The 23970-nt window shown below is 39.0% G+C and overlaps 2 protein-coding genes across 4 annotated transcripts in view; both read left to right on the top strand.

Annotated features, from left to right (window-relative positions):
• CSDE1 (cold shock domain containing E1) overlaps positions 1-5972 on the top strand; it is a 36904-nt gene extending 30932 nt beyond the window's left edge. For 2 of the 3 annotated variants that reach the window (XM_065880885.1, XM_065880882.1), the window contains 4 exons: positions 2417-2595; positions 3450-3613; positions 4178-4310; positions 4680-4923. In XM_065880885.1, the coding sequence (XP_065736957.1) occupies positions 2417-2595; positions 3450-3613; positions 4178-4310; positions 4680-4727 (524 nt within the window). In that variant the 3' untranslated portion in view covers positions 4728-4923. Of the gene's footprint in view, positions 1-2416; positions 2596-3449; positions 3614-4177; positions 4311-4679 lie in introns of all 3 variants that reach the window. The other variant, XM_065880888.1, reaches the window with a different exon arrangement.
• A 163-nt stretch (positions 5973-6135) lies between these two features.
• On the top strand, positions 6136-16181 carry NRAS (NRAS proto-oncogene, GTPase). Its single transcript, XM_065880891.1, has 7 exons — positions 6136-6236; positions 6735-6862; positions 8898-9076; positions 11363-11522; positions 12089-12212; positions 12525-12566; positions 12674-16181. Exons 2-5 carry the CDS (start codon positions 6752-6754, stop codon positions 12206-12208), a joined length of 570 nt encoding a protein of 189 aa, XP_065736963.1. The 5' UTR covers positions 6136-6236; positions 6735-6751; the 3' UTR covers positions 12209-12212; positions 12525-12566; positions 12674-16181.
• The last annotated feature ends 7789 nt before the right edge of the window (positions 16182-23970 follow it).

Genomic DNA, 23970 nt, shown 5'->3' with positions numbered 1-23970 from the left:
TTTTTGCCTCCTGTAAAAGTTTACTGTATCTGTTACTTAATAGCCAGGGTTCCATGGGGATCCTACTACTTTCTCTAGATCAAGGCCCCCTACGTTTTCATTTCCTGCCTTTTTCTCCCCATCTTTGACAACTCCCTGAGTCCTGGTGTCATCCCTTACCCCAAACAATTAACGCCAGAAAGACCAACTTTGTGCATAAAATAAGTTTGCAGTAGAAATGTTAGTAGGGAACACTGGATGATTAATACAGCAGAATTACCATAATGATGGGGTTGATGAGAGGATTTGAAATTCTAACCAAAGATGATAGCTTGGCTCACAAAGGGAATAAATCTTGTGTCATCTAGGAGTCATAGGAGAACATAAAGTGGGGAAGAGAAGGTCATTTGAGAGAAGGAAGTGAGCCTTGATGAACGTTCCTTTACTACATGAGGTTCTTAGAAATTTCTGTTTTTAATAGAATCAGTACCCTAATACACACATCTCCAAATATGAATTGACTTTGTAGCAAGTCAGTCTTAAACTAATGCCATGGTGACACCATATCCTTAAAAGGGCCACGAGGGTATGGGCAACTAACTTAAACTCGTGAGGTAATATCAAAGTGCCCCATTTCCTCCTCTGTATCATGCACCCTTTTATTTACTTTTGCATTCCCATCCCCCAATCCACTTAATTCTTCAACACTGGCTATTTGATAGTCTAAAAGCAAGGTTTTGTGGTAAAGGAAACTTTCCTGAAATCTCTAAGCCTAGAGTTTTCTGCGACTAGAAAGGTCACTTTTCCCCACTTGGTGATGAGAACAGCTCTTTTATTTAGGAATACAGCTAACCCAATATAAGACCATGGGTTTTAGAGCCGGACAGACCTAGATCTGAATACCAGCTCTTCCACTTCTAGCTGTACAACCTAAGTCAAATTAATTAAATCTTTACTAGCTTAGTTTCTTTGGGGTTTTTTTTTTTTTTTTTTTTAATTTATCTTATTTTTGGCTGCTTTGGGTCTTCGTTGCTGCACGCGGGCTTTCTCTAGAGGAGGCAAGCGGGGGCTACTCTTTGTTCGGTGCACGAGCTTCTCATAGTGGTGGCTTCTCTTTGAGGAGCATGGGCTCTAGGCTCATGGGCTTCAGTAGTTGCAGCTCATGGGCTCTAGAGCGCAGGCTCAGTAGTTGTGGCACATGGGCTTAGTTGTTCCATGGCATGTGGAATCTTCCCGGACCAGGGCTTGAACTCGTGTCTCCTACATTGGCAGGCGGATTCTTAACCACTGGGCCACCAGGGAAGCCCCAGTTTCTTCATTTTTAAAATAAGGATAATAACTTCAACCTCAGAATATTCTATAAAGATTAAATATGCATCAGTATAAGTGTTTAATAAATAGTGGTTACTGCTAGTACCACTAAGTCAGTCTAGCTGTCTTTAGTATTTCTGCATGACTTGATCTATTGGAAATCTCTCCTCAAAGTTTTTAGTTCCTGTAAGTTTAAGAAAATCTTCACTTACCCCCTATAATCATCAAGAGAACGGTTAAAAGCATTCCCAGTTTTGAAGCTTCGTCTTCCATCTAATGTTTTTCCCCTCTTTTCCACCTTCATTGATTCAGTGAATTCACCATCCAGCGGAACTGATAGGCATCTGGATGGACTCTTTGGCCTGGTTTTTATCCATAGCCTGCACTGACCTCCAGCCAACTTTTTACTCTGGGGCAGAGCTCAGCAAATAAGATAGCTTGTTTTTATAAATAAAGTTTTGTTGAAACACAACCAAGACTGTTTACATACTGTCTTTGATTGCTTTCTCACTGCAACAGCAAAGTTGAGTCATCATGACAGAGACAGGATCCTACAAGACTAAAATATTTACTATCTGGCCCTTTAAGAAAAAGTATGATGGGCCCTGATCTAGAAGAAAGGTAACTGTAGGTTTGAGGGAGCCACAATCAGAACAAAGAAAGGAGGTGGAATGCCAAGAAATGATTTATCTATTTTGCGTTTTTGCCTATGCCTGGCTTGTTTAATGCCCAGTCGGGTATGGATCAGAAGTGTGTTTGACTGGCTCATATTGTGAACTTGGGAAGAGGATAATCCAGTGGATCATGTTAGCAACCCATAGAGCTTTTTAAAAGCTCAAAGGTAATGAGATTGTGAGTGCTAGTGTTATTTTTTTTTCCCCCATAAATGTGGTTTAAAACTGTTCATTAGCTAGTAAGGTGATAATGAGTTACAAGTTCTCATTTGTTTTTGTGGTAGTATTTAGCATTCAGGATTTTATTGGAGCTTTAAAGTAGAATTTCTTAGGTATAAAAAAAGTCTTCCTAGTGAATATATTTTTAGCAAATTAAAAATTCATTAGGACCATCAGCAGAGGGCTGTCATGAAATATTAGCTTTTAGACTTTATACCTGTTTCTCCTTACAGGGGATATGAAAGGTGAGGTCTATCCATTTGGCATAGTTGGGATGGCCAACAAAGGGGATTGCCTACAGAAAGGGGAGAGCGTCAAGTTCCAGTTATGTGTCTTGGGCCAAAATGCACAGACTATGGCCTACAACATCACACCCCTGCGTAGGGCCACAGTGGAGTGTGTGAAAGATCAGGTAAGTGGTTATATCTCTTGATCTGAATTTGATCCTTTTATGAGTTGGTAACCAAATAGTAACCAAAACCTTGAAAATTTTTCAGCCCAGGGGGAACCATCAACATTGATTTGGTTTTTATTTCCACTTTACCCCCCTTTTCAGTGATTTGAAGTAGCTTATTAAAAACACAGAGAAAACCACATGGAAAGAAAAAACGGCAATAGTAGCAAAAGGATAGTATTAATGGCTAACACAATGGGGAAAATAAGTTTGGAGTGAGATTTCCAGAATAGAAAGACTATAATGTTTTTCATACTTGAGCTCAGAACTTCTTTTTACAGACCACACAAAGAAAGAAACCATGTGTAGAAGTGTTCATAAAATAAGCTTCGGGCAAACAAAACTATTCCTGGTACTTAAATCTCAAGGAAATCTCTCTGAGTCCTCAGAGAGGACATTTTTTGGTATCAGTACAGTGACTAACATTTTATATGGCTGTTTCTAATAATACCATAACCCAGCTTAATAATTTTGGAAGGTATCAAAACAATGCATATGTTCAAGTAACAGCTTCCTAATGATTTTGCTTAATTCAAAAGCGTAGTTCATACAATATATGTAGGCACAAGGTAACCTTTATTTGTTTCTCAGGCTATGATAGAGTGGATGGCAGTGGTTTCAAAGATACATTTCTTCCCTGACAAGTTTTGCAGACCCATATGCTGTTGTTATAGCCCAGGCAGCGAGCATCAGCACTGACGCCACATTTTATAAACCCTACTAGCTAGGGGCAAATTGTGCTTCATTCAAAGTGAGTTTCTTTTCCCTGCTGTGTGGTATGTCTTTTTTATGCTGTCTTTTTAAAATTTCAGTTTGGCTTCATTAACTATGAAGTAGGAGATAGCAAGAAGCTCTTTTTCCATGTGAAAGAAGTTCAGGATGGCATTGAGCTACAGGCAGGAGATGAGGTGGAATTCTCAGTGATTTTTAATCAGCGCACTGGCAAGTGCAGTGCTTGTAATGTTTGGCGAGTCTGGTGAGTTCTTTGTTGTTGTTGATTAGTAACCTCCCTGGACTGTCTCTTTCATAATCTCTGCTTTATCATATTTTTTCACTTTTCCATCACTGCTTTTTTTTTAATCCTCTTCTGCCACTTTCTGGTTATTTCTTCATTGTCTAAATTTTGTAGTTTAGCATTTCTGGCACTATGTTTTTGTTTTGTTTTAATAACAAAATAGCATGAGAGGAGCTGGGAGTCTCTGGAAATATTTCTTCATATTTTCCTTTTCTAATGTTTTTCCGTACCTGCTACATTGTTTTATGTGTCTGTGGAACTGGTTTTCTGGTTGCAGACCAGTCTAGGGATGACCCTCACCCAAATGATTCTTCCAGCTCCTAAGCAGTAATAAACATTGAGTTCAGAATAAAAACATAAACTTGTCTGCCCTGTCTTGCTAGTTAGTTAGTTGGCTAGGTGAGGCAAGAGTCTCCCCTCATTAAAACTGAGTCATTTGGGTAGTTAGGTAGAAGACACACTCCTCTGCATGTACTTTTCTTCCCACCAAGTGTTGCTTCTTCTCACCTATTGACTTTGTTACAGCGAGGGCCCCAAGGCTGTTGCAGCTCCACGACCTGATAGGTTGGTCAATCGCTTGAAGAACATCACCCTGGATGATGCCAGTGCTCCTCGCCTAATGGTTCTTCGTCAGCCAAGGGGACCAGATAACTCAATGGTATGAGGGCATACGAGGTTTTGGGCGGATGGGGGCAACTGATAGACTAGCATACTACTTGAGAACCTATTTTAGCAGAACTCAAAGAGCTTACTTTTACCAAGGTGCTTCAGTATTGCTGTCATAACTAGTTAGCATCCCTGCACATTGGTTCAGCCCCTAACGTTATGGTTGCTTACAGTAAGAGGAACATTTCTTGGTGTTCCTGATACTTTGAACATAGTTTAGGAAGGCTTACTATAGATTTCCTCCTCTGCGAAAGAATTGGTGGTGATTGAGAGTAATGCTTTGGTAGTCCCTTTTGGAATTGTGAATGTACAATGATTGTCATACACCCAGGTCATTAACTGCAATTTTATTTCCTCACAGGGATTTGGTGCCGAAAGAAAGATCCGTCAAGCTGGTGTCATTGACTAACCACATCCACAAAGCACATCATTAATCCACTATGATCAAGTTGGGGGGATTCTGGTGAAGGGTTCTGAATATCTCCCTCTTCATCCCTCCCAAAATCTGGAATACTTATTCTATTGAGCTGTTACACCAGTTTTAACACCTTCCTCGTGTTATGTTTAAAAAAATAAATAAATTTAAGAAAACCATTTTAAAATTATGCACAGTTGCAGCCTGGAAAACTGAAGGTGGCGCCTTATAGAATCAATTTTAGGAGCTTTATTTGGTGCATTTAACGCAACTGGTAATTGCAAAATCCACTTCTGCCTGTGTAAGTGAAAAATATAGACTGTTACCTTGTTGGCCCTATGAAATTCTGCACTTGATACTTAGTATATCTACTCTACCTTCATTACTTTTGGCAAGATGTTCTGCCTTAGGACTCAGTTGCATTCTTTTTCCTTTTCTGTTCATTATGCTTTAATTCTGAGGACCATATGATGGTAGAATATATTAAAAATTACAAAAATTTGTATAGGCAAACCAGTTCTTTAAGTTGATGGCCAAATGTTAAAATGTTATTTTTCATATCATTTATAATCTTATCACAGTCCACTTAATGAAGTTTGGTTAGATTTCAGTGAAAATTATCTTCCAGGGTAGTTCCCCCCCCCGAATGGGGGTTGTACCACAATTAGTATATATGGTGCAGAATTTCATGCAAATGAGGTGTGCCAGCAGTGTGATAATTTAAACGTATTTAAAGAAAAACAAAAGGATGAATGCACAAACTTGCTGCTGCTTAGATCACTGCAGCTTCTAGGACCCAGTTTCTTTTACTGATTTCAAAACAAAACAAAAACAAACAAAAAATAATAAAAAAGTTGTGCCTGAAATGAATCTTGTTTTTTTTATAAGTAGCCGCCTGGTTCCTGTGTCCTGTAAAAAGTACAGGCACTTGACCCTTGGTGTAGCTTCTGTTCGGCTTTATATCATGGGAAAGGATTGGTCTGATTTCTTGGCCCTCATCTTGAATTGGCCACGTACAGGGTCCCTGGCCAGTGGACTGAAGGCTTTGTCTAGGATGACAAGGGTCAGCTCAGGGGATGTGGGGGAGGGTGTTTTATCTTCCCCGTTGTCGTTTGAGGTTTTGATCTTCTCTGGGTAAAGAGGCCATTTATCTTTGTAAACACGTTAACACTTTTGCTTTCTCCAGTTTTCTGTTAATGGCGAAAGAATGGAAGCGAATAAAGTTTTACTGATTTTTGAGACACTAGCACCTAGCGCTTTCATTATTAAAACGTCCTGTATGGGAGGGGCGGGTCTGGGTGCGGCCTGCCGCGTGACTCCTGGGTCGGAGGCCCACGTGGCCGGGGCGGGGACTCCGGCGCCTGGGGCGCCGACTGATTGCGTAGCGGGCGGGGCCGGAAGTGCCGCTCCCTGGTGGGGGCTGTTCATGGCGGTTCCGGGGTCTCCAACATTTTTCCCGGTTGTGGTCCAAATCTGTCCGAAGCGGAGGCAGTGGAGCTTGAGGTAAGGCCCTGGCGTGTGTAGCGTTCGACTTTGGAGCATGCTGATGACTCCTTGTTGCCAGGAATCGAGCGGAATCTACGAGCTGGAGACAAAGGCCCTGGGCGGGGGGTCCTTCGTTTTGAGCCCTACGGCGGAGCTCTTTGGAGACAGGCGGGATAGAGAGAAGGGGAGACGGTCTGGATGCCGCCCCCCAGAGCTCAGAAGATTTAAAGGAGTAGGGAGGGGGGTTTTCTTTACCTTAGGCTGAGGGCGGGGCCCAAGGGCTATAGAAAAATAGACGAGGGTGGGGGTAGCTAGAAGACTAGTCCAGAATTCTGAGATCCACAGTAACCTGCAAGTATTTTTGCACTCCTGAATCACTTTGAGAACCAAGTGGCGATGAACGTGTACGGAACCAATACATTTCAGACTCTGGTTTTAGTTACTGTTGATTACAGAAAGCTTTGAAGTACTGTAGATGTGGTTCGACAGTTAACCCTAATTGCTGCTTTCCCACAGGTTCTTGCTGGTGTGAAATGACTGAGTACAAACTGGTGGTGGTTGGAGCAGGTGGTGTTGGGAAAAGCGCACTGACAATCCAGCTGATCCAGAACCACTTTGTAGATGAATATGATCCCACCATAGAGGTGAGGCCCAGAGGCAGTCTGCTGACCATACCTCTCTCTTTCGGTTTACTCTTAACCCATTCCCTTTCCCATACCTTTCACCTACTCCTTAGCTAAAGGAATAATCAGGAGAGAAAATAAAAGTTATTTTGGGCACTGTGTTCAGTAATGCAATAAAGCTTTACCTGTTTTTGGAGAAGAGTTCACTTTTATTAGCTACTGATGATTTTCTAAAAAGTTTACAGTTTTTAACAGTTTTGAAAACGGTTACAAACTCAGTGTTGGACTCATTTAGTTTCTCTACATATGACAGCTCCGTTAAAAAGAAACACAGGTCATAGAATACCTGAATGATAGCGGGATGGAGATAAAGGATTCAGAGATCTGAGTGTTTCTTAGCCACTTGAAGCAGCTGAGACTGTGGGTTGGGGAAGAAAGAGCATGAGATTTTGAGTCACTGTGCCTAGGAATACAGTCCCTGTTTGCAGTTAGTTATATGATAGTGAGCAAATCACTTTTCTCATCTATTAAATTACCATAAACCTGTCTTGCCTGACACCCAGGGGATGTTGTGAAAAATCAACATACGTTAAATTTTTGTGGATGCTAACGCACTGTGTAATTATCACTTATTTAAAGTTTCTGTTGTTTTTGTGGGAGTTCATGTTATAGATTGGCTTCAGTAAATGTCATCTAAAGTCCTTTAAGTAAAGAGTTTGTAATCTTATTCAGTTTAGAAATGTCTAACTCTAGAGATTATTTTAATCCACATCCTGGTCTTCGTACCACCCAGCCATTGAGTGTTTAATGCAAGCTAACTCTAATATAGCCATTATTAAAAATTAGTCATCAGTCCTTGGCAAAGTTTTATTTTAGGCTTACCAGCTTTAGTATTAATGGTTAGAACATTTTGTTATTTTTCAGAGTTTTATTTGTTTGCGAGGTAATTTACATAAGGTATATAAATCTTACATCTATAGCTCAGTGGCTTTAAATTTATGTACACTTATGTAACTGCCGCATAGATAAAAATATAGACTATTTCCAATGCCCAAGAGAGTTCTCTCATGCCCCTTTCTAGTCAGTAAACCCCCCTGTTCTGCCAGGAAATGACCACTTCTCTGACTTCTATTATCATAAATTAGTTTGACTAAAACCTATCTTTATCATTTTAATTTTGTTTATTTCCTCAGAACACTCATACATTTGACCCTATTTCATGCTTTAAGCAAATTTGGACAATGTGAATTCTATGTTAATTTGAAAGTATATTACAGTCCCGCAATGGTGTGAGTTACAGAGGCGCTGTTCAATGCAAATGGGCTGGCAAACTATGTTGCATACTGTTTCTGGAGCCAGATCTTTACTAAGTGTGATGAGGTTATTTTCTTTGAACTGAATTCCCAGAACATAAATATTAAAATACAAGTAAAATTTTTGCCTTAGAGTCAAATTGAATTTTTTTTTCAATATGATCTATGCATGTCTATCTTCCCAAGGAATTAATGTAGCTATACCACGTTTGGAACCTTTAGGAATTTGATTCAGGAATATTCCCCAGAAGTACAGTCTGTCATGATGAGAAAAATATTTTGATATTATAACCTTGTCTGAAATAAAAGGTATTTGTGTATTTAATCATAAACACAAAAGATAGTGCATCCTGGGCCAAGTTATAATTGGTGGAGGTATGTTTAGAATTGTAAATGGACAATAACTCAAAGAAGTACAGTTCATACTTCAGTGAACGTAATCTCTAGTCTAAGTGCGGTAGAACTGTCTTTTCAATTACCATGTTTTCTTCATCTTTTCCAGGAACAGAGTGACCACATTTTCCTTTCTATAGGCATATCGCATTTGGGGCTTTTTTCCTAGGATGACATTAAGTACTTTCTGTTTGTGATTATATATCAGCAGTTTGAGGGACAAACCAAAGAGACAGAATTGGACTTGGTTAGGAGCTTATTTAACCTTAGCAATAGCATTGCATTCCCTGTGATTTTTAATAAAAATGGAATCTCCCTCTCTCCCTGCCCCCCTCCCCTCCACACCCCAGGATTCTTACCGAAAACAGGTGGTTATAGATGGTGAAACCTGTCTGTTGGACATACTGGATACAGCTGGACAAGAGGAGTACAGTGCCATGAGAGACCAATACATGAGGACAGGCGAAGGCTTCCTTTGTGTATTTGCCATCAATAATAGCAAATCATTTGCAGATATTAACCTCTACAGGTACTAGGAGCATTGTTTTTTCTGAAAGGATGATCTTTAAGTGTGTTCTGAAGTTTCGGGGTGAGAATGAGGATACCACACTAGGGAAGATACAATTTTTTCATTGTGAAAAGAATTGCTTTTAGGTTGTGACATTGAGAATCTGGGGTTATTACTGAAAGTTAATACGGGAGTTTATTTTATATAAGCTAGTATGTCTAGAATGCCTGATAATACATAAATGAAGCTTGCTTGCTAATGGGAGTGATTCAGAACTAGAGGTGTTTTGAGAGACCACAGAGAGGAAAACACCTCTGAGAAACATTCTTCAGTAAGTAATAGAGAAGATAGCGGGAAGAAACAAATGGGGGGAGGGGGGTTAGATAAAGATGAAAGCAAGGCAAAGGGGGGTTAGATAAAGATGGTCTTTCTCCACAGAACCTTAAAGTTTCAAAGCTCAGTTGGACCATAAAAATTCTAATACAACATTCTTATTTTACAGAAACAAAGTTCAGAAGGTGGTTTGTTAGGTTTTCATAGTCATGATTATTACTCATAGCAGAGCCAGGACCAAAAACCCAGGGCTCCTTTTTCTTAGCCCTGTGTTCTTTAGGCAGAATAATATAATGGTTAAGAATACAGACTCTGCCTGGGTTGAAACTTGGCTCCATCATCTCTTAGCCATGGAACTTTGGGGCAAACTACTAAATCGCTGGGCCTCAGTTTCCGTATCTATAATGTGGAGATGGTAGTACCTACCAAGAGTTGCTCTGAAAATTAAACGAGTTAATAAATATGTGAATCACTCAGAGCAGTGTTCAGCACAGAGTAAATGCTACACAAGCGTTCTGCCTATAGCCTGAGTCTTGGCGTATGCTCCATCCATATGACGATATTGACTCTCAGAAACAAACTAGTCTAAAACTGGTTTTCTTCCCCTAAACCTGCTCTACTTTCCATTTTCTCTGCAGTTAATAGCAGCACTTAATAAAATGCTTAGCACTCGGCAAGCACTAAAAAACTATTTGCTGAATTTCTAGAAATCGTTTTTCTCCTTAGATTGTCTTAGATTATCCCTTCACGTAGGTTACCGCCATCACACCAAAGCTCAGTTCTGCAGATAGCCAGTGAAATGCATTTCAAGTACATGACTTTGTATGTAATCCCAGGGTAGAGTCTAGAGCAATGCTGTGCAGTATGGTAACCACAAACCACATGTGGTTTAAATTTAAATTCGTTAAAATTGGGCTTCCCTGGTGGTGCAGTGGTTGAGAGTCTGCCTCCCAGTGCAGGGGACATGGGTTCAAGCCCTGATCCGGGAAGATCCCACAGGCCGTGGAGCAGCTAAACCTGTGTGCCACAACTACTGAGCCTGTGTGCCACACTACTGAAGCCCGTGCACCCAGAGCCTGTGCTCCACAACAAGAGAAGCCACTGCAATGAGAAGCCTGCACAGCACAGCAAAGAGTAGCCCCTGCTCGCCACAGCAACAAAGAAAAGCCTGCGCACAGCAACGAAGACCCAACACAGCCAAAAATAAATAAATTCATTAAAATTAAACAACTTAAAAATCAGTTCGTCGGCCCCATTAGCAACTGACTTTTCAGGTGTTCAGTAGCTTCATATGACTAGCATATATAGTTGGACAGTGCAGCTAGAGAACATTTCCATCATCATAATAAGTCCTATTGGACAGGGTTGATCAAGAGAATCTGGAACAGTAGTTTCCAAACTGCTGTGTGGTATGTCTTACTTGTCATTGAAGAGAGAACTGTCAGTTGGGAGTTCCAAATCCTTTAGTCCCCTGTTAATAGGAGCAGTTCTGGTGTTTCCTATTTTATACCTTGGACTTCCAGCTATAATTCGCTTGAAGAAAATGTTTGGACACCACGCATCTAGAGAAGTGGATAGACTGTCTTTCATTAAATACTGTCACTCTCAAGGGAGCTTCAAAAAGTTATTTGGAAGCAGTAAGATTTACTTTTTATACTTCAGACCTTAACCTAGAATGTGATTTTGAGTTGCTATTTAACTCCAGAGCCAAGCTTTTTGGAGAATCAAGGAGCCTAACAGGGACATGTGTCAAGATACAAGGTGAACTGGTACTTGGCTTCCCTGCGGCTGTTGCATCAAGCCTACACCAGTCTTCTTAGTATGCAAGGCCTTTTATAAGTAGAAAAAAAGTGAAACTCAGTATAGAAGCTAATAGGGCTAGGTGAAATTTGCTAGATTTTCTTCTTTTCCCTAGCTGTTTATTCCTTCCTAAACGTTTATTCTTCTGTTATGATAACATATTCCCTTTTTTAGGGAACAGATTAAGCGTGTAAAAGACTCAGATGATGTACCTATGGTGCTAGTAGGAAACAAGTGTGATTTGCCAACAAGGACAGTTGACACAAAACAAGCCCATGAACTGGCCAAGAGTTATGGGATTCCATTCATTGAAACCTCAGCCAAGACCAGACAGGTATAGTACAGCTTTTAGCAACTGGCAAGGGTTTATTTAAGGCAGAAAAGTTTGATTGATTTGACTCTTCACTAGAGACGTGATCCACATTCTTTGCTGTTTTGGATTTTTTTAATACTGTTCTATTTTTTTAATCTTCAGTTTAAACCCAAAATGAATTTATTAATATTCAAGTGTGGTTTCTTTTTTACTCATGCAAGTTAACATGCACAAATATTTCTAAAATGAAGACCCTTGATTAAAGATACTTAAAACATTAGTCCTTCATCCATCAACACCAGCTACTATTTAAGGCATAGGCCCTCCTGAATGGAATCTTTAGATCTGGTAGTTCTGTATGTCCCATGTTATCCATCTTCCTTTACGTAAATGTTATCTTTGCAGAAAGTGCTATTGTATATCATCCTGCTAACGTGACTCAATAGGAATGCTGAATCAGCCTATTTGATCAGCTAATAATTTAATAATTGCAATTTTAAATCCACATAAAGAAGTACAAATGAGAGAGAACTTACAACTTGGGTTGTGTCTGTTAAGCTGTCTTTATCATTTTCTCTCTTTTATAGGGTGTTGAAGATGCCTTTTACACACTGGTAAGAGAAATACGTCAGTACCGAATGAAAAAACTCAACAGCAGTGATGATGGGACTCAAGGTTGTATGGGATTGCCATGTGTAGTGATGTAACAAGGTGAGCATGTGGTCTCTTGACATAATTATAAACATTATTTAGGCAATTTGGAGGAGTGTTGCTATTATCTTTTCTGTGTTGCTATTTAACAGAGTTTCTGCTCACTTACAACTATAAAATAAAGAACTTTCCTTATGGCACCCTTTCTGAGAGTACCACCGCCTAAACTGTTTTTAAAACATTTAATTATTTTACAGACTGTTAAATTTTCAATAATATTAGAAATTAGAAGACATTGTTTATGAAATGTATTACCAGGAGCTTGAAGGATCACTACATGATGATGACATGGTGTGTATTCTTTTCTCATAGATACTTTTAAAGTTCTAGCATCAGAAAAGAGCCACCGTCAAGGTAGGACGGGTTTGGAAACGAATGTATTATCATTTATGTTGATTTGGTAACCTTGTCTTTCTAATACTCTCTATGTACCATTTATACAGATTCCATCTTTATTTCAGCTGCACTGACACCTTGGTCCTGACTTCCCTGGAGGAGAAGTATTGCTGTTGCTATCTTCAGTCTCACAAAGAAGCTCCTGCGATTTCCCCAACTCTCAGTAGATCAGTATAATATTCTCTATTTGAGAAGTTCTCAGAGTAACTACCTCCTCACTTGGTTGTCTGACCAGAGAAATGAACCTCTTGTTACTCCCAGTATTTCTCCACCCTGGGTTCTCCCCGAGCACACACAAACCAACCTCCACCACCCCAGGTTTTTCATCTGAAAAGCAATTAATGCTCTGAAACAGAGAACCAAACTGTAGAAACATGAAATTCTGTAGAAAACAATGTCTTGAGCTCTGAAGTAGCAACTGCTGGTGATTTTTTTTTCCTTTTTACTGTTGAACTTGGAACTATGTTGGTTTTTGGAGAAATGTCATAAATTACTGTTTTGCTGAGAATATAGTTAATGTTGCTGTTTGGTTTGTTTGTAATGTTATCAGCTATATTCTATAAACTGGCATCTGCTCTGTATTCAGAAATACAAAAGTGAATACTGACTTTTTTGAGTCTATCCTCGTCTTCTCGACTTTCTTGTAATTAAATCTGACTTTCACAATGAAGTGCCTTTTTCCTGGAAGCGGTTTGTAGACTTCCTTTACAATACTTCAGTGGAATAGATGTCTTAGAAACTGTTGTACTGTTGTACAAGTGATTGTGTGAGATGTGTCTGTGACCCGTCTAGCTTTGAGGGAAAGCTATACCAATATGATAGCAGATGCCATTTCTTACGTGTATGAAGTTGATTTTCTAGAGACCTGTTTTGGGGCTCTCCCAAGAGAAAGGTGAGACTATAAATGATTAGGAATAATTTTGCTTACTTTTTACCTAATCTCCACTTTTTTTTTGTTTTGGTAGTTTACTGCCTGCAAAATGTATATAATTTGTTTCTTCTAGCTTACTGATAATCTAATGTTCAATGAACTTCCATTCATATTTAAATTTGGGTCATAGCAGAAAGTCTATATTTGCAGGTGTTCAAAATTAGATGCAGGTTTATTTAATAGCTGTGATCAATGATTCTCAAGCCTCAAATATGTTAATAGACAAATTTTCACTGCATATCATGGTAATTATTCATGTATATAATTGCCCTCAGTCCCCTTCTCACCCCATCCCCTGTCCTTCACCCCATAGCAGTGGCTTGATTATTTCAGTTGAGTAAAGCGTGGTGCTAATAGACCAGGGTCACAGTTTCAAAACTTCAGTGAGCCAGTTAGCATCACAGAGAGAGAAATTCTTCCACATTTGCTCATTGCACCATTAATTCCAGCTAGTAGTTTTGCCAGATGCATGTGGTTAGTCCTGCAAGGAGAGAAGAGGTCAATTAGCACAAATTCTTAACCATGACTGGAAAAACTTGTTATCCTGAGAAGGGTCAGCTTAGAAGTCTTTATAAATAAAGGATCTAGACTCTGTTTTTAGCTACATGGAAACCAAATTAAGCCAATATTTTTTCTCATGTTTTTGAGAATGAGGATACCTCAGATCAAAATTTTAAAAATTTTCTTTATTCATAATGTTCTTTGAGGGTTTAAAACGGGATATTGATTAATTAGTCTGGGCATACCAGATAAGCTGATGAGTTTGTTCTTGTTCTGAACAAGAAGTAGCCTTTGGATTGGAATTGCTGTTTGAGAAGGGAATAGAGAATATAATTAATAGTTATGAGGATTTGGAGGCTTGGCTTTTCCATTTGCAGATAATATCCTGATAATTCTAATGAGTAATAGACTTGGATAACTTTTGATGAAAGAATACTTCCAAAACGACCACTTCCTGTTCTCGTCTTCTAATGTGTAAATACATACTGAGGTCCTCTTCTAATATGAATTTTCACTTATTAAGCAAATTTCACGTTGCCTTGAAATGAATTCGGAAGAGAAGAAAAAAACATAATGTACCCAGAGAATGAAAAACCCAGAGAGTTGTGCTCCTTCGTGTTAATTCTGAGAGCTTTCACAGTCCACGCCGGTAAACAGAAACTCTCTGCCACTTTGCTTCTGCTCCTCTTGGAGCATTGCTCTCATTTTCTTGAGGATAGATGGAGACTTGTCACCTCAGTTGTCATTGTCTTCCTCTTCTTCTTTTGTCTATGTGACTGACTGTGTGATTCTTATGAATGTCAAATTGGGGGGAAAAAATAACTCATTTTAGACTCTTGTGCCCATTACCCTCGTATGTTTGTATCTTTTAGTTTTCTCAAGTATGTTCTAAGCACAGAAGTATCTAAATGGGGCCAAAATTCAGACTTGAAAATGTTCTTTTAATAGCTTCTTAAAGAGTCACACTTTGGTATGAATTTTGGCACAGTAGAGTGACAAACTGACAGTTAAAACGCTGAATAACTTCAGTTAGTGTGGTATCAGATAGTTTTTAGAATATGTTTGTGATTGCTGAAAACAATTACAGTTTACCTCAAAATCTGGAAGTCTCTTTCCCCAAGTTAAGTGCCTGGCCAGCTGTCATAAATTACATATTACTTTATGTCTGTTTGTTTCTTAAAGGTTGTACATTCAAGATTGTGAAAATAAGGTGTTCTGTATGAAGGCTGCCATGCCTGTGTGTAAATGAATCTGTTGAGTGCTGTATTTGCTCCAACAGCTTACTATAGAATGCTACTTGGTCATATCGTACTTATTACAGTTTTCACTTCAGGAGTGTAATAGGTAAAATTATCCTTAATCTGTATTGTAGTGGGCCCCATGTTTAGTCTTTCATCATCCTTTAAACTGCTGTGAATTTTTTGTCTTGACTTGAAAGCAAGGATAGAGAAACACTTTAAAGAGATAGTCTGGTGGTTTTCCATTCCGGAATTTGTGAGCATAGTCATGTTTTGCTTTACATTTACAGTCATGAACTCTTAAGCTGGCAGCTACAACCAAGAACCAAAAGAGGGTGCATTCTGCTTCTTGTAATTCATCTCTGCTAATAAATTATAAGAAACAAGGATAATTAAATTAGAGAAAGTATTTAATTTGGGTGGTTTCTATAAACAAGAGACTATAATTCTTGTACATTATTTTCATCTTTGCTGTTTCTTTAAGAAACCTAATGTGCCACAAAATTATTTTAAGGTGTTTCTTATAAGAATTGTTTTTAAAGTGTTCTTGTTATCAGAGTAATTGTAGATATATTTCAAAATATAACTGGTAATTTTTAAAGGCCTGAGTACTGACCTAAGAAGCAATTGTATGAATTCTCTGGAGGCAAGGGAGGATCTCAGTGGAAGTTGTATGACTTTTATATTTCTGTGCCATTAAATATAGGTTAAAAATGTCAATTGTGCAGTTCTGCTGTTTAAACAGGAACTATTGGCCTCCTTGGCCCTAAATGAAAGGGCTGATATTTTAAGTTGACTATTTTATTGTAAATTAATCCATTCTAATTTTTAAAACTTTGGTTGAATATTTTTCTTGTTAAATGTTTGAAAAATAAAAACTGGAAGTTCTTTGCTTAGTCATAATTGCTTTTACCACTGATTGCCTTTATTGAAAGTTAATATTTAATTCAGACGTTTGGATGTGACATTTGGACAATATTGGAAGATCTGAGTTCCTCATTTTGTCTCAGTATAAAATATGTCAGAGCCTGCTTTATTATGTCGGGGTGATTCAAAGCTGTATGGCAGATTCTCACACATTAACATGAAGTGCTAAAAGCTACCATTGGATCTTTTGGTCTATTTTTGTACTACTCTACAGTCTACCAGTCTTGGTGTAGGTTTGAGGGTGTAAGTCTAGGAACCAGAGAACATGGGCTCCAACTATAATTTTACTACTCTAGCCAATAGTTTCCTCGTTTTGCAAAATAGGGAAGTTGAAATAGGATATCTCAGATTTCCCAGTCCTAATTAAGGAGATATAAAAGAATGATTTCAAACCTAGGCTTTTTCTTTTTTTCTTTTTATAATTATTTATTTATTTTTGGCTGCATTGGGTCTTCGTTGCTGCGTGCGGGCCTTTCTCTAGTTGCAGCGAGCAGGGGCTGCTCTTCGTTGTGGTGCGCGGGATTCTCATTGCGGTGGCTTCTCTTGCAGAGCACGGCCTCTAGGCGCGCGGGCTTCAGTAGCTGTGGCTCACGGGCTCTAGAGCGCAGGCTCAGTAGTTGTGGCACACGGGCTTAGTTGCTCCGCAGCGAGTGGTATCTTCCCGGACCAGGGCTCGAACCCTTGTCCCCCTGCATTGGCAGGCGGATTCTTAACCACTGCGCCACCAGGGAAGCCCAAACCTAGGCTTTTTCAGTCAACACTGGAATATTGTGATTATGAGGACCTTGATTCATTCTACCAAAGACATCCATTTTTTTTCACTTTTTTCTTAAAAAAGGCAGAAATGTGGATCATTAGTATTTGACTGAATTAAGCTTAAGGAAACCAAATTTAAGCAACAGGATACTGTTTCTAGCTACTAGGATGAGTGTAAATATTTTAGATTGTAAAATGTACATGAAAAACAGAATTGTGGACTGGTGTATCTAAAACAGATTTCCTCCTAAGTTGGTCACCTATGCCTCACATCAGATCTTTTGTTCTTCTAGTATTTGACACCCTGATAACTGAGAAAGAGGAAAGGAGGAAAGGATATTATCTTACTGATGATAGCTGCTGTTCCGCTTGGCAAGATGAAGCTATAGAAAGACAAACAATGGAAAAGTAGCTAAGGAAACTTGTTTATTTGGAATATGAGGGGACCTCCTATGCATCTCTGTGCTATTAAGGTTTCTGTTCTCAGAACAAGCAATTCTCAAGGTCATTAAGAGGCCAACAGAATCGCATGAGTTGTTTGATATCCATAAATAAATGTAAAGGGGCCAAGAGTTCGTGCTAGTGATCATTTTGCAAAACCACTTAGGACACATTTCAGATTATGTCCAGCTCCATGACTTGAGAGCACAGAGAAGCAGTGTCCAGTATCCAAAGGGGAAGGGTATGGTTTGTAATGCTTTCAGTATAACCCTGGGCAATGAAATGTGGTCCTATACCTTAATAAAAGAAAACTGGAACTCTAGGAACATCTGAAATACAGATAATAAATACCCTTTGCAGTGCCAAAAGGAACATCAAAGGTTCAGCTTCAGGAACTGGGAGTAAACCTAGTGAATTAATCATTCTTATCTGGAGACATTGTATTCATGACTGACTTTGCGCTTGCACCAAAATAGTCTGCTTATTAACCTATAGTGGGGAGGAGGGAGATGTTCTTTTTCAACTTAATGTTTAATCTCTTCTTAAAACTAGTGTAAATACAGATTGCCATCAATTTGTAGGCACCGTATAAAGAGAACAAGGCGTAGTGCCTGCATTATTGGGGGTTAAAGTGATATTAAATGTTTCTAAAGATAGAGGCAGCTACCTGCCTAACCAGGGAGTATGTGGTTGGAACTGAGCAGTTGCCTACTAGAGCCTTCAGATGCAGTAGGCTGAAATATTATCCAGGCTAGGAAAAGCAATCTTCTAGAATGGCTACTGTGGAAATAATAAAATTGGCACTATTGACACTTGCTGGAGGAGCTTGAGATGTGTGAATTTTGTATATTTGTCTGAAGGAAAACTGCACACTATTTTAAAACATCTTAGTGTAAATCAATTCTCCACATGGACAATTGAGACCCAACATTAAAAAAAAATGTTTTTATTCATTGGAATGAAGTTTAAAGACATCTTGAAAATTAGATCAAGAAACCTCATAAGTTTATGCTTGTTTTGCCTGTGAATTTGAGGAGTTTGACATATGATATTAAAGCCTAGCAAGGCACATGAACTGAAGTTACCAAGGCCTGTCGCCCCATCATTCTATAGCTGGTGTGACATTTCCTCTCAGAGAGACACATTTGGATTCCACTAGGAGGCATAGCCACATGCCCTAACAGAATGTTTTTGTTTCGTTGGCTCAGTACGTTTTCCTTACGACTTTCCTTCCTAACCCACGTAGCAGGTTTTTATTGAACCTGCTATGTGCCTAAATGCTGTGCTGCTCTGGGCATACAGCAGTGAGCCACATAGGCTGGCTCCTCATTCGTCTTTTATATTGCATTGAGGAGAGATCTCGAAAACAAAAATTTCTTAGTTGCAATTTGGTGATTGTTTCAAAGGAGAAGGATATTGTTTACTGAGGCATAACTTGCTTAGCCTCACTCTTCCAGTTGTCGCCCTCATGACACTGCCCAGGGTCACCTCCTACCCAATTTTTCTGTGAATAACCAAGGCTACGCAAGATGCACAGAGCCTGTCTCATGCCTCATTGCCACTTGGGTCTCTCCTTTTCAAGTCAAGGCTCTCATAAAAGGAAACTGTATATTGCTTCACAATTTCAAAGTGCTCTTACATAAATCTCGTTTAACCCTCCACAAAAGCCATGTAAAAGAGGAATGGTCTACATTTTACTGATGTGAATCCTGTAAAAGTAGATGGGTTTATTCCAGGTTTGAACCTAGGTCTTCTGACTTCAGATACTGTGCTCTTTTTGGTTTACTAGTGCAATTGACCCTTGAACAACATGGGTTTGAAGTGGGCAGGTACACTTCTAAGCAGATTTTTTTTCAACAGTAAATACTACAGTACTACACTCTAAGGTTGGTTGAATCCAGGGATACAGAGGAATCGCGGATACTGAAGGCTGACTGTAAGTTATAGGCGGGTTGTCGACTTCATGGAGAGTAGGCGCCCCTAAGGCCTGCATTGTTCAAGGGTCAACTGTAGCTTTCAAACCACGCTGCTCAAAGCCCTTGGAGTATGGTAAAGGAGATTTCCAGGAAAGCCTGAGTGGTCAGGGCTCTCTGCTGTCTTCCCTTGTCCTTCAACCCAGGCTCCACTTTCATCTATTTGGGGGTGGGGTTATTTTGGCATATTATCCAGATATTTTATTTTTATAATCTTAAATATCAAGAATGACAATTTTTAATTCAACTACCTGAAGTTTTGTATGAATTGACCTTGTGTTTCAAGTAGTCAATTTTATTAATTTTGTAAGAGTAGTAACAGAACCTGGTTTTAAAAAAATTGAAAAAAATTGGAAACCACACATAGAATTACTTAACATTTACACAAAGTTAATCACTTTAAACTTCTGTTGTTGTTCTGTCATCTTTTGTGGTGATTTTTATGCACAGGGTCACATGCTGTGTGTGTGTGTGTGTGTGTGTGTAAGATTGAATCATCTAGTGTTCTGTACCTTACTCATTTCACTTAATAACAAATTCCACACCTTTTCTAAGCCAGCATATTTACAACAACATCTTTCTTTTGAAAACTATATAGTACTGTAATTTATATAACCTTTTCTCTGCTGACAAACACATGGGCTGTTTTTTATCTGATGGTTGATTGTTTTGTCATATCAAATATCATTATATTCAACATATATTTGCCAGTATATGCATAGAGCAAATTCCCACAAAATAGTTGGGTTTACACTTGATGCATTTTTAATTTTTTTTAATTTTTAATTTTTTTTTTACTTCACTGTGCCGGGGCTTAGTTGCAGCATGCTTGTGGTATGCGGGATATTTTTTTTTTTTTTTTTAGTTGCAGTATGCGAGATCTAGTTCCCTGAACTTGGGAGTGCAGAGTCTCAACCACTGGACCACCAGGGAAGTCACCAATACATTTTTTATTTTAATGCATATGGCCTTAATTGTCTTCCAGATACTGTTTTATCAATAGATTCCTTCCAACAGTGCATGAGAAGATGTTTTATCCCAGACCCTAGGCAACCCTGGGATATATCAAAATTTCAAACTCTTACCAGATTAATAGGTAAACTGTGATATTTTTGTCTACTGTCCAATTTGCATATCTTTAACTATAAGCACTTTCATTTGTTTTTCATTGTAGGCTTCCACTCAAGATTTAGTTTGAAGATTCCATAAGTAAAAGTTTAAACACCCCTTGACTTTGATCTACTCCTACAACCATCTGTCAAGCTGGGAATCACTATGCTGCATCCTCATGTCTAGTCCAGAACCCAATACTCTAGGCACAATCACGGTCATTGCACAACTAAGCAAGAGTGGGGCCGTAAATGACACCATGGTTAAGAGCCCCGACACAGGAGCCGTAATTCCTGGGCTTAAATCCCATCTCTACCACTTAAACAACTGTGAGACCTTGGGCAAGTCAGTGTCTGTACCTGAATGTCTTCAACTGTATAATGGAATAGTAATAGTAATAATAGTTCCTCAAAAGACTGTTGTGAAAATTAAATGAATTAATATATGTTAAACAACAACAACAACCTTGGAACAGTGTTGAGCACTGTTATTATTGCACAGACCCCACGGCATGCCTCCCTCTCTCTCCTGACAGAATGCAGTATACTTTTGATGTTTAGATTGCTTTGTTAAAAGTAAATTGCTGAATTTTAGTTCCATGCAAGAGGCAGGAAACAAAGTCAGTTTGTCTCACGGAAAAGGATGAGTCTTACGAAGTTGACTTCTTTATTTTTAGGCATGTATGGGAAATTATGACTGACAGGGAAATGAAACTAAATACAGTAAAATACCGTAAGATTTCAGAATTTGATTATATTCCAAACTAAAACTCATTCCTTAGGTTTAAGGTAACTTTTATATACCTCTAGCAGGGTGACAAAAATAGGCCATAGTTGCTGCTGGCAGAAGGACTGTATTCCAAACCAGAGGTTGTAATGAACTCAGAACTGCTGCCACTGAAGCAATGTTACAAAGGGTTAAGCTCATCCTGAAAGTTTACTACTGGTAGCCCCGAGCCCCATAGAACGCTTTGGCATCTAAACCATGAGTGACTGTGAGGGCATGGAGGAGGGTGGGGTGAAGAGCAGGTTGGAAAGGGCTGGGCCCTCCCAGCAGGTTTCACAGCAGGGACAGAAACCTGCTATAGTAGAATAGAAGAAGGGCTTTCTGGACAAAAAAGCCAGGCAGCAGTGATTGCCTGTGCACAGCTCATTGCTGTTAAGTGTCTGTCATCTCCTTCCTGTAGAGCCTCAGGTTACAGGTATCTCTAACTTGATAAAATACAATAAATCTCCGCTTTAGGGCTTCCCTGGTGGCGCAGTGGTTGAGAGTCTGCCTGCCAATGCGGGGGACACGGGTTTGAGCCCTGGTCTGGGAGGATCCCACATGCCGCGGAGCAACTAAGCCCCGTGAGCCATAATTACTGAGCTTGCGCGTCTGGAGCCTGTGCTCTGCAACAAGAGAGCCCGCGATAGTGAGAGGCCCACGCACCGCGATGAAGAGTGGCCCCTGCTTGCCACAACTAGAGAAAGCCCTCGCACAGAAATGAAGACCCAACACAGCCATAAATAAATAAATAAAAATTAAAAAAAAAAAATCTCCGCTTTAAAAAATAGTTTGTAAATTTGTTATTTGGAACTCTGAATGTTTTCCATTGGAATAATGTTCTAAATGATGGGAAGCATCTGGGTAAGCTCCAACCAATGTAGTCCATAATTTGGATGAAATATCCACATTAACAATTTTTAAAAGACATAGAAAATAACGGTTTTAGAAAATAATGATTTTCTTTTGCCAAAAACTAAAGCAAAAATAGAATTAAATGAGACTAGTTTATATACTGATGCTTGAAGAAAAACCAAGTTTAATTACAGAAAAAGAATGAGTAGATAGACTTGTCCCACTTATAGACTTGTCCCATTTAGCTTCTGGACATTTTTCCTTAAGGGCTGTAGATGATAATAGGACCAGAATATGTTTTGTTTTGCTTTAAGTTCAGTTTTTTAATGACAAAAATAATACTTGTTCATGGTAGAAAATGCAAACAAGAAAAAAGAGAAAAGTAAAATATTGCCATCATTCCACTGCCCAGACAGAACGCTGGTATAAGTTGTCCAGGCTGTTTTCAACGTCTATATTGATACATAAGTTAAATGCCTTTCTTTTTTTTTTAATGAAAACAAGATTATACTATGTATACATCCTTGTAAAATGCTTTTTCACTTAATAAAAATCTTTGAATGTTTTCCAGGTTAATATATATTCATCTACTCATCATGTTAATGACTGAATGGTATTTTATATTATGGTTGTACCATACTTTAATCAATCTTCTATTGCAGTTGTTCCTACTTTTAAAAAAATATTTATTTGGCTGTTTTGGGTCTTTGTTGCAGCGTGCGGGCTCTTCGTTGCAGCACTCGGGCTTCTCTCTAGCTGTGGCGTGCAGGCTGCAGAGCTCATGGGCTCAGTAGTTGTAGCGCTCAGGCTTAGTTGCCCCGCTACATGTGGGATTTTAGTTCCCCGACCAGGGATCAAACCCACGTCCCCTGCATTGGAAGGTGGATTCTTAACCACTGGACCACCAGGGAAGTCCCTGTTCCTACTTTTTGACTCTTATAAGTTTGGCTACAATTAACATTATTGAAACATATCTTTGAGCACTTGTATAATTTTCTTAAGATAAAGTCATAAATATTAAATTGTTTTATCAATGGATAAGCATATTTTTAAAGGTTTTTGATAAATATTTTGCCAAATTTCCTTCCAGGAAGGCTAAAATCTTACACTTTCACCAACCACATGAGTGTCTGTTTCCCCATATATTAAACATTGAGTATTATCAAGAAACTGGTTCTTTTTTATAATCAAATTCACTTCAAATTGTGTGGGAAAACAAAAATAAACTGTAAATTTTTAAAAAATGGAGTGTTACAATATATGCAGTTTTAGAAACTCTTCATAGTATAATCAGTCATATTTTCTTACCTGTATCAGGTGGAATTCCCCAAAAGACGGCAGTTTCTTAAGATCTTTTCATTTTTAATTTGATGGTAAAGCCTTGAAATTTGTCCTGCACTTTTCCCCACTACTTACACCTACCAACATTTGTCTGGACATTTCTACCTGCTAACAACTTTATAATCCTTAATTTACTTGGTGAATCAGGAATATTAAAACTTATACAGGCCTTGACTACCCCAAACACTACCCCCACATCTCAGAGTGTCTCTGTCTGCATTCTTCTCCCCTCCGCCACTCCAGACTCAGCGATAAAGCACCTCTCCTCTCTCCAGGTTCTTCCTCCACCTGGGTCTTGCTTCCACCTCCTCGCATGTCCTCCAAGACTGGAAACTTGTTCTGACCTGTAGTTTCCACTCTCTTTATATGTTTACTTTCCTCCATCTACTTGTTTCTGCCCCTAGAATTCTATAAATCTGCTCCTTTGACCCTAGTTCCCTCAAGTTATCATTCTATTTTTTCTCCTTCCACTCTCTGCCAACATCATTAGGAAAGAGGAGTCTCCACCTTCCTCAGTTCCCATC

Source organism: Phocoena phocoena, chromosome 1 (genome assembly GCF_963924675.1).
Source record: "Phocoena phocoena chromosome 1, mPhoPho1.1, whole genome shotgun sequence".
In the NCBI taxonomy this organism is placed as follows: Eukaryota; Metazoa; Chordata; class Mammalia; order Artiodactyla; family Phocoenidae; genus Phocoena; species Phocoena phocoena.
This window is presented reverse-complemented; position numbering and strand designations above follow the sequence as displayed.

Excerpts from the sequence above, each read along its gene's own strand:
- NRAS (XM_065880891.1), top strand. The coding sequence starts at position 6,752 with ATGACTGAGTACAAACTGGTGGTGGTTGGAGCAGGTGGTGTTGGGAAA. Across the intron at positions 6,863-8,897 it reads AATATGATCCCACCATAGAG|GATTCTTACCGAAAACAGGT; the intron begins GTGAGGCCCAGA and ends TCCACACCCCAG. Across the intron at positions 9,077-11,362 it reads GCAGATATTAACCTCTACAG|GGAACAGATTAAGCGTGTAA; the intron begins GTACTAGGAGCA and ends TCCCTTTTTTAG.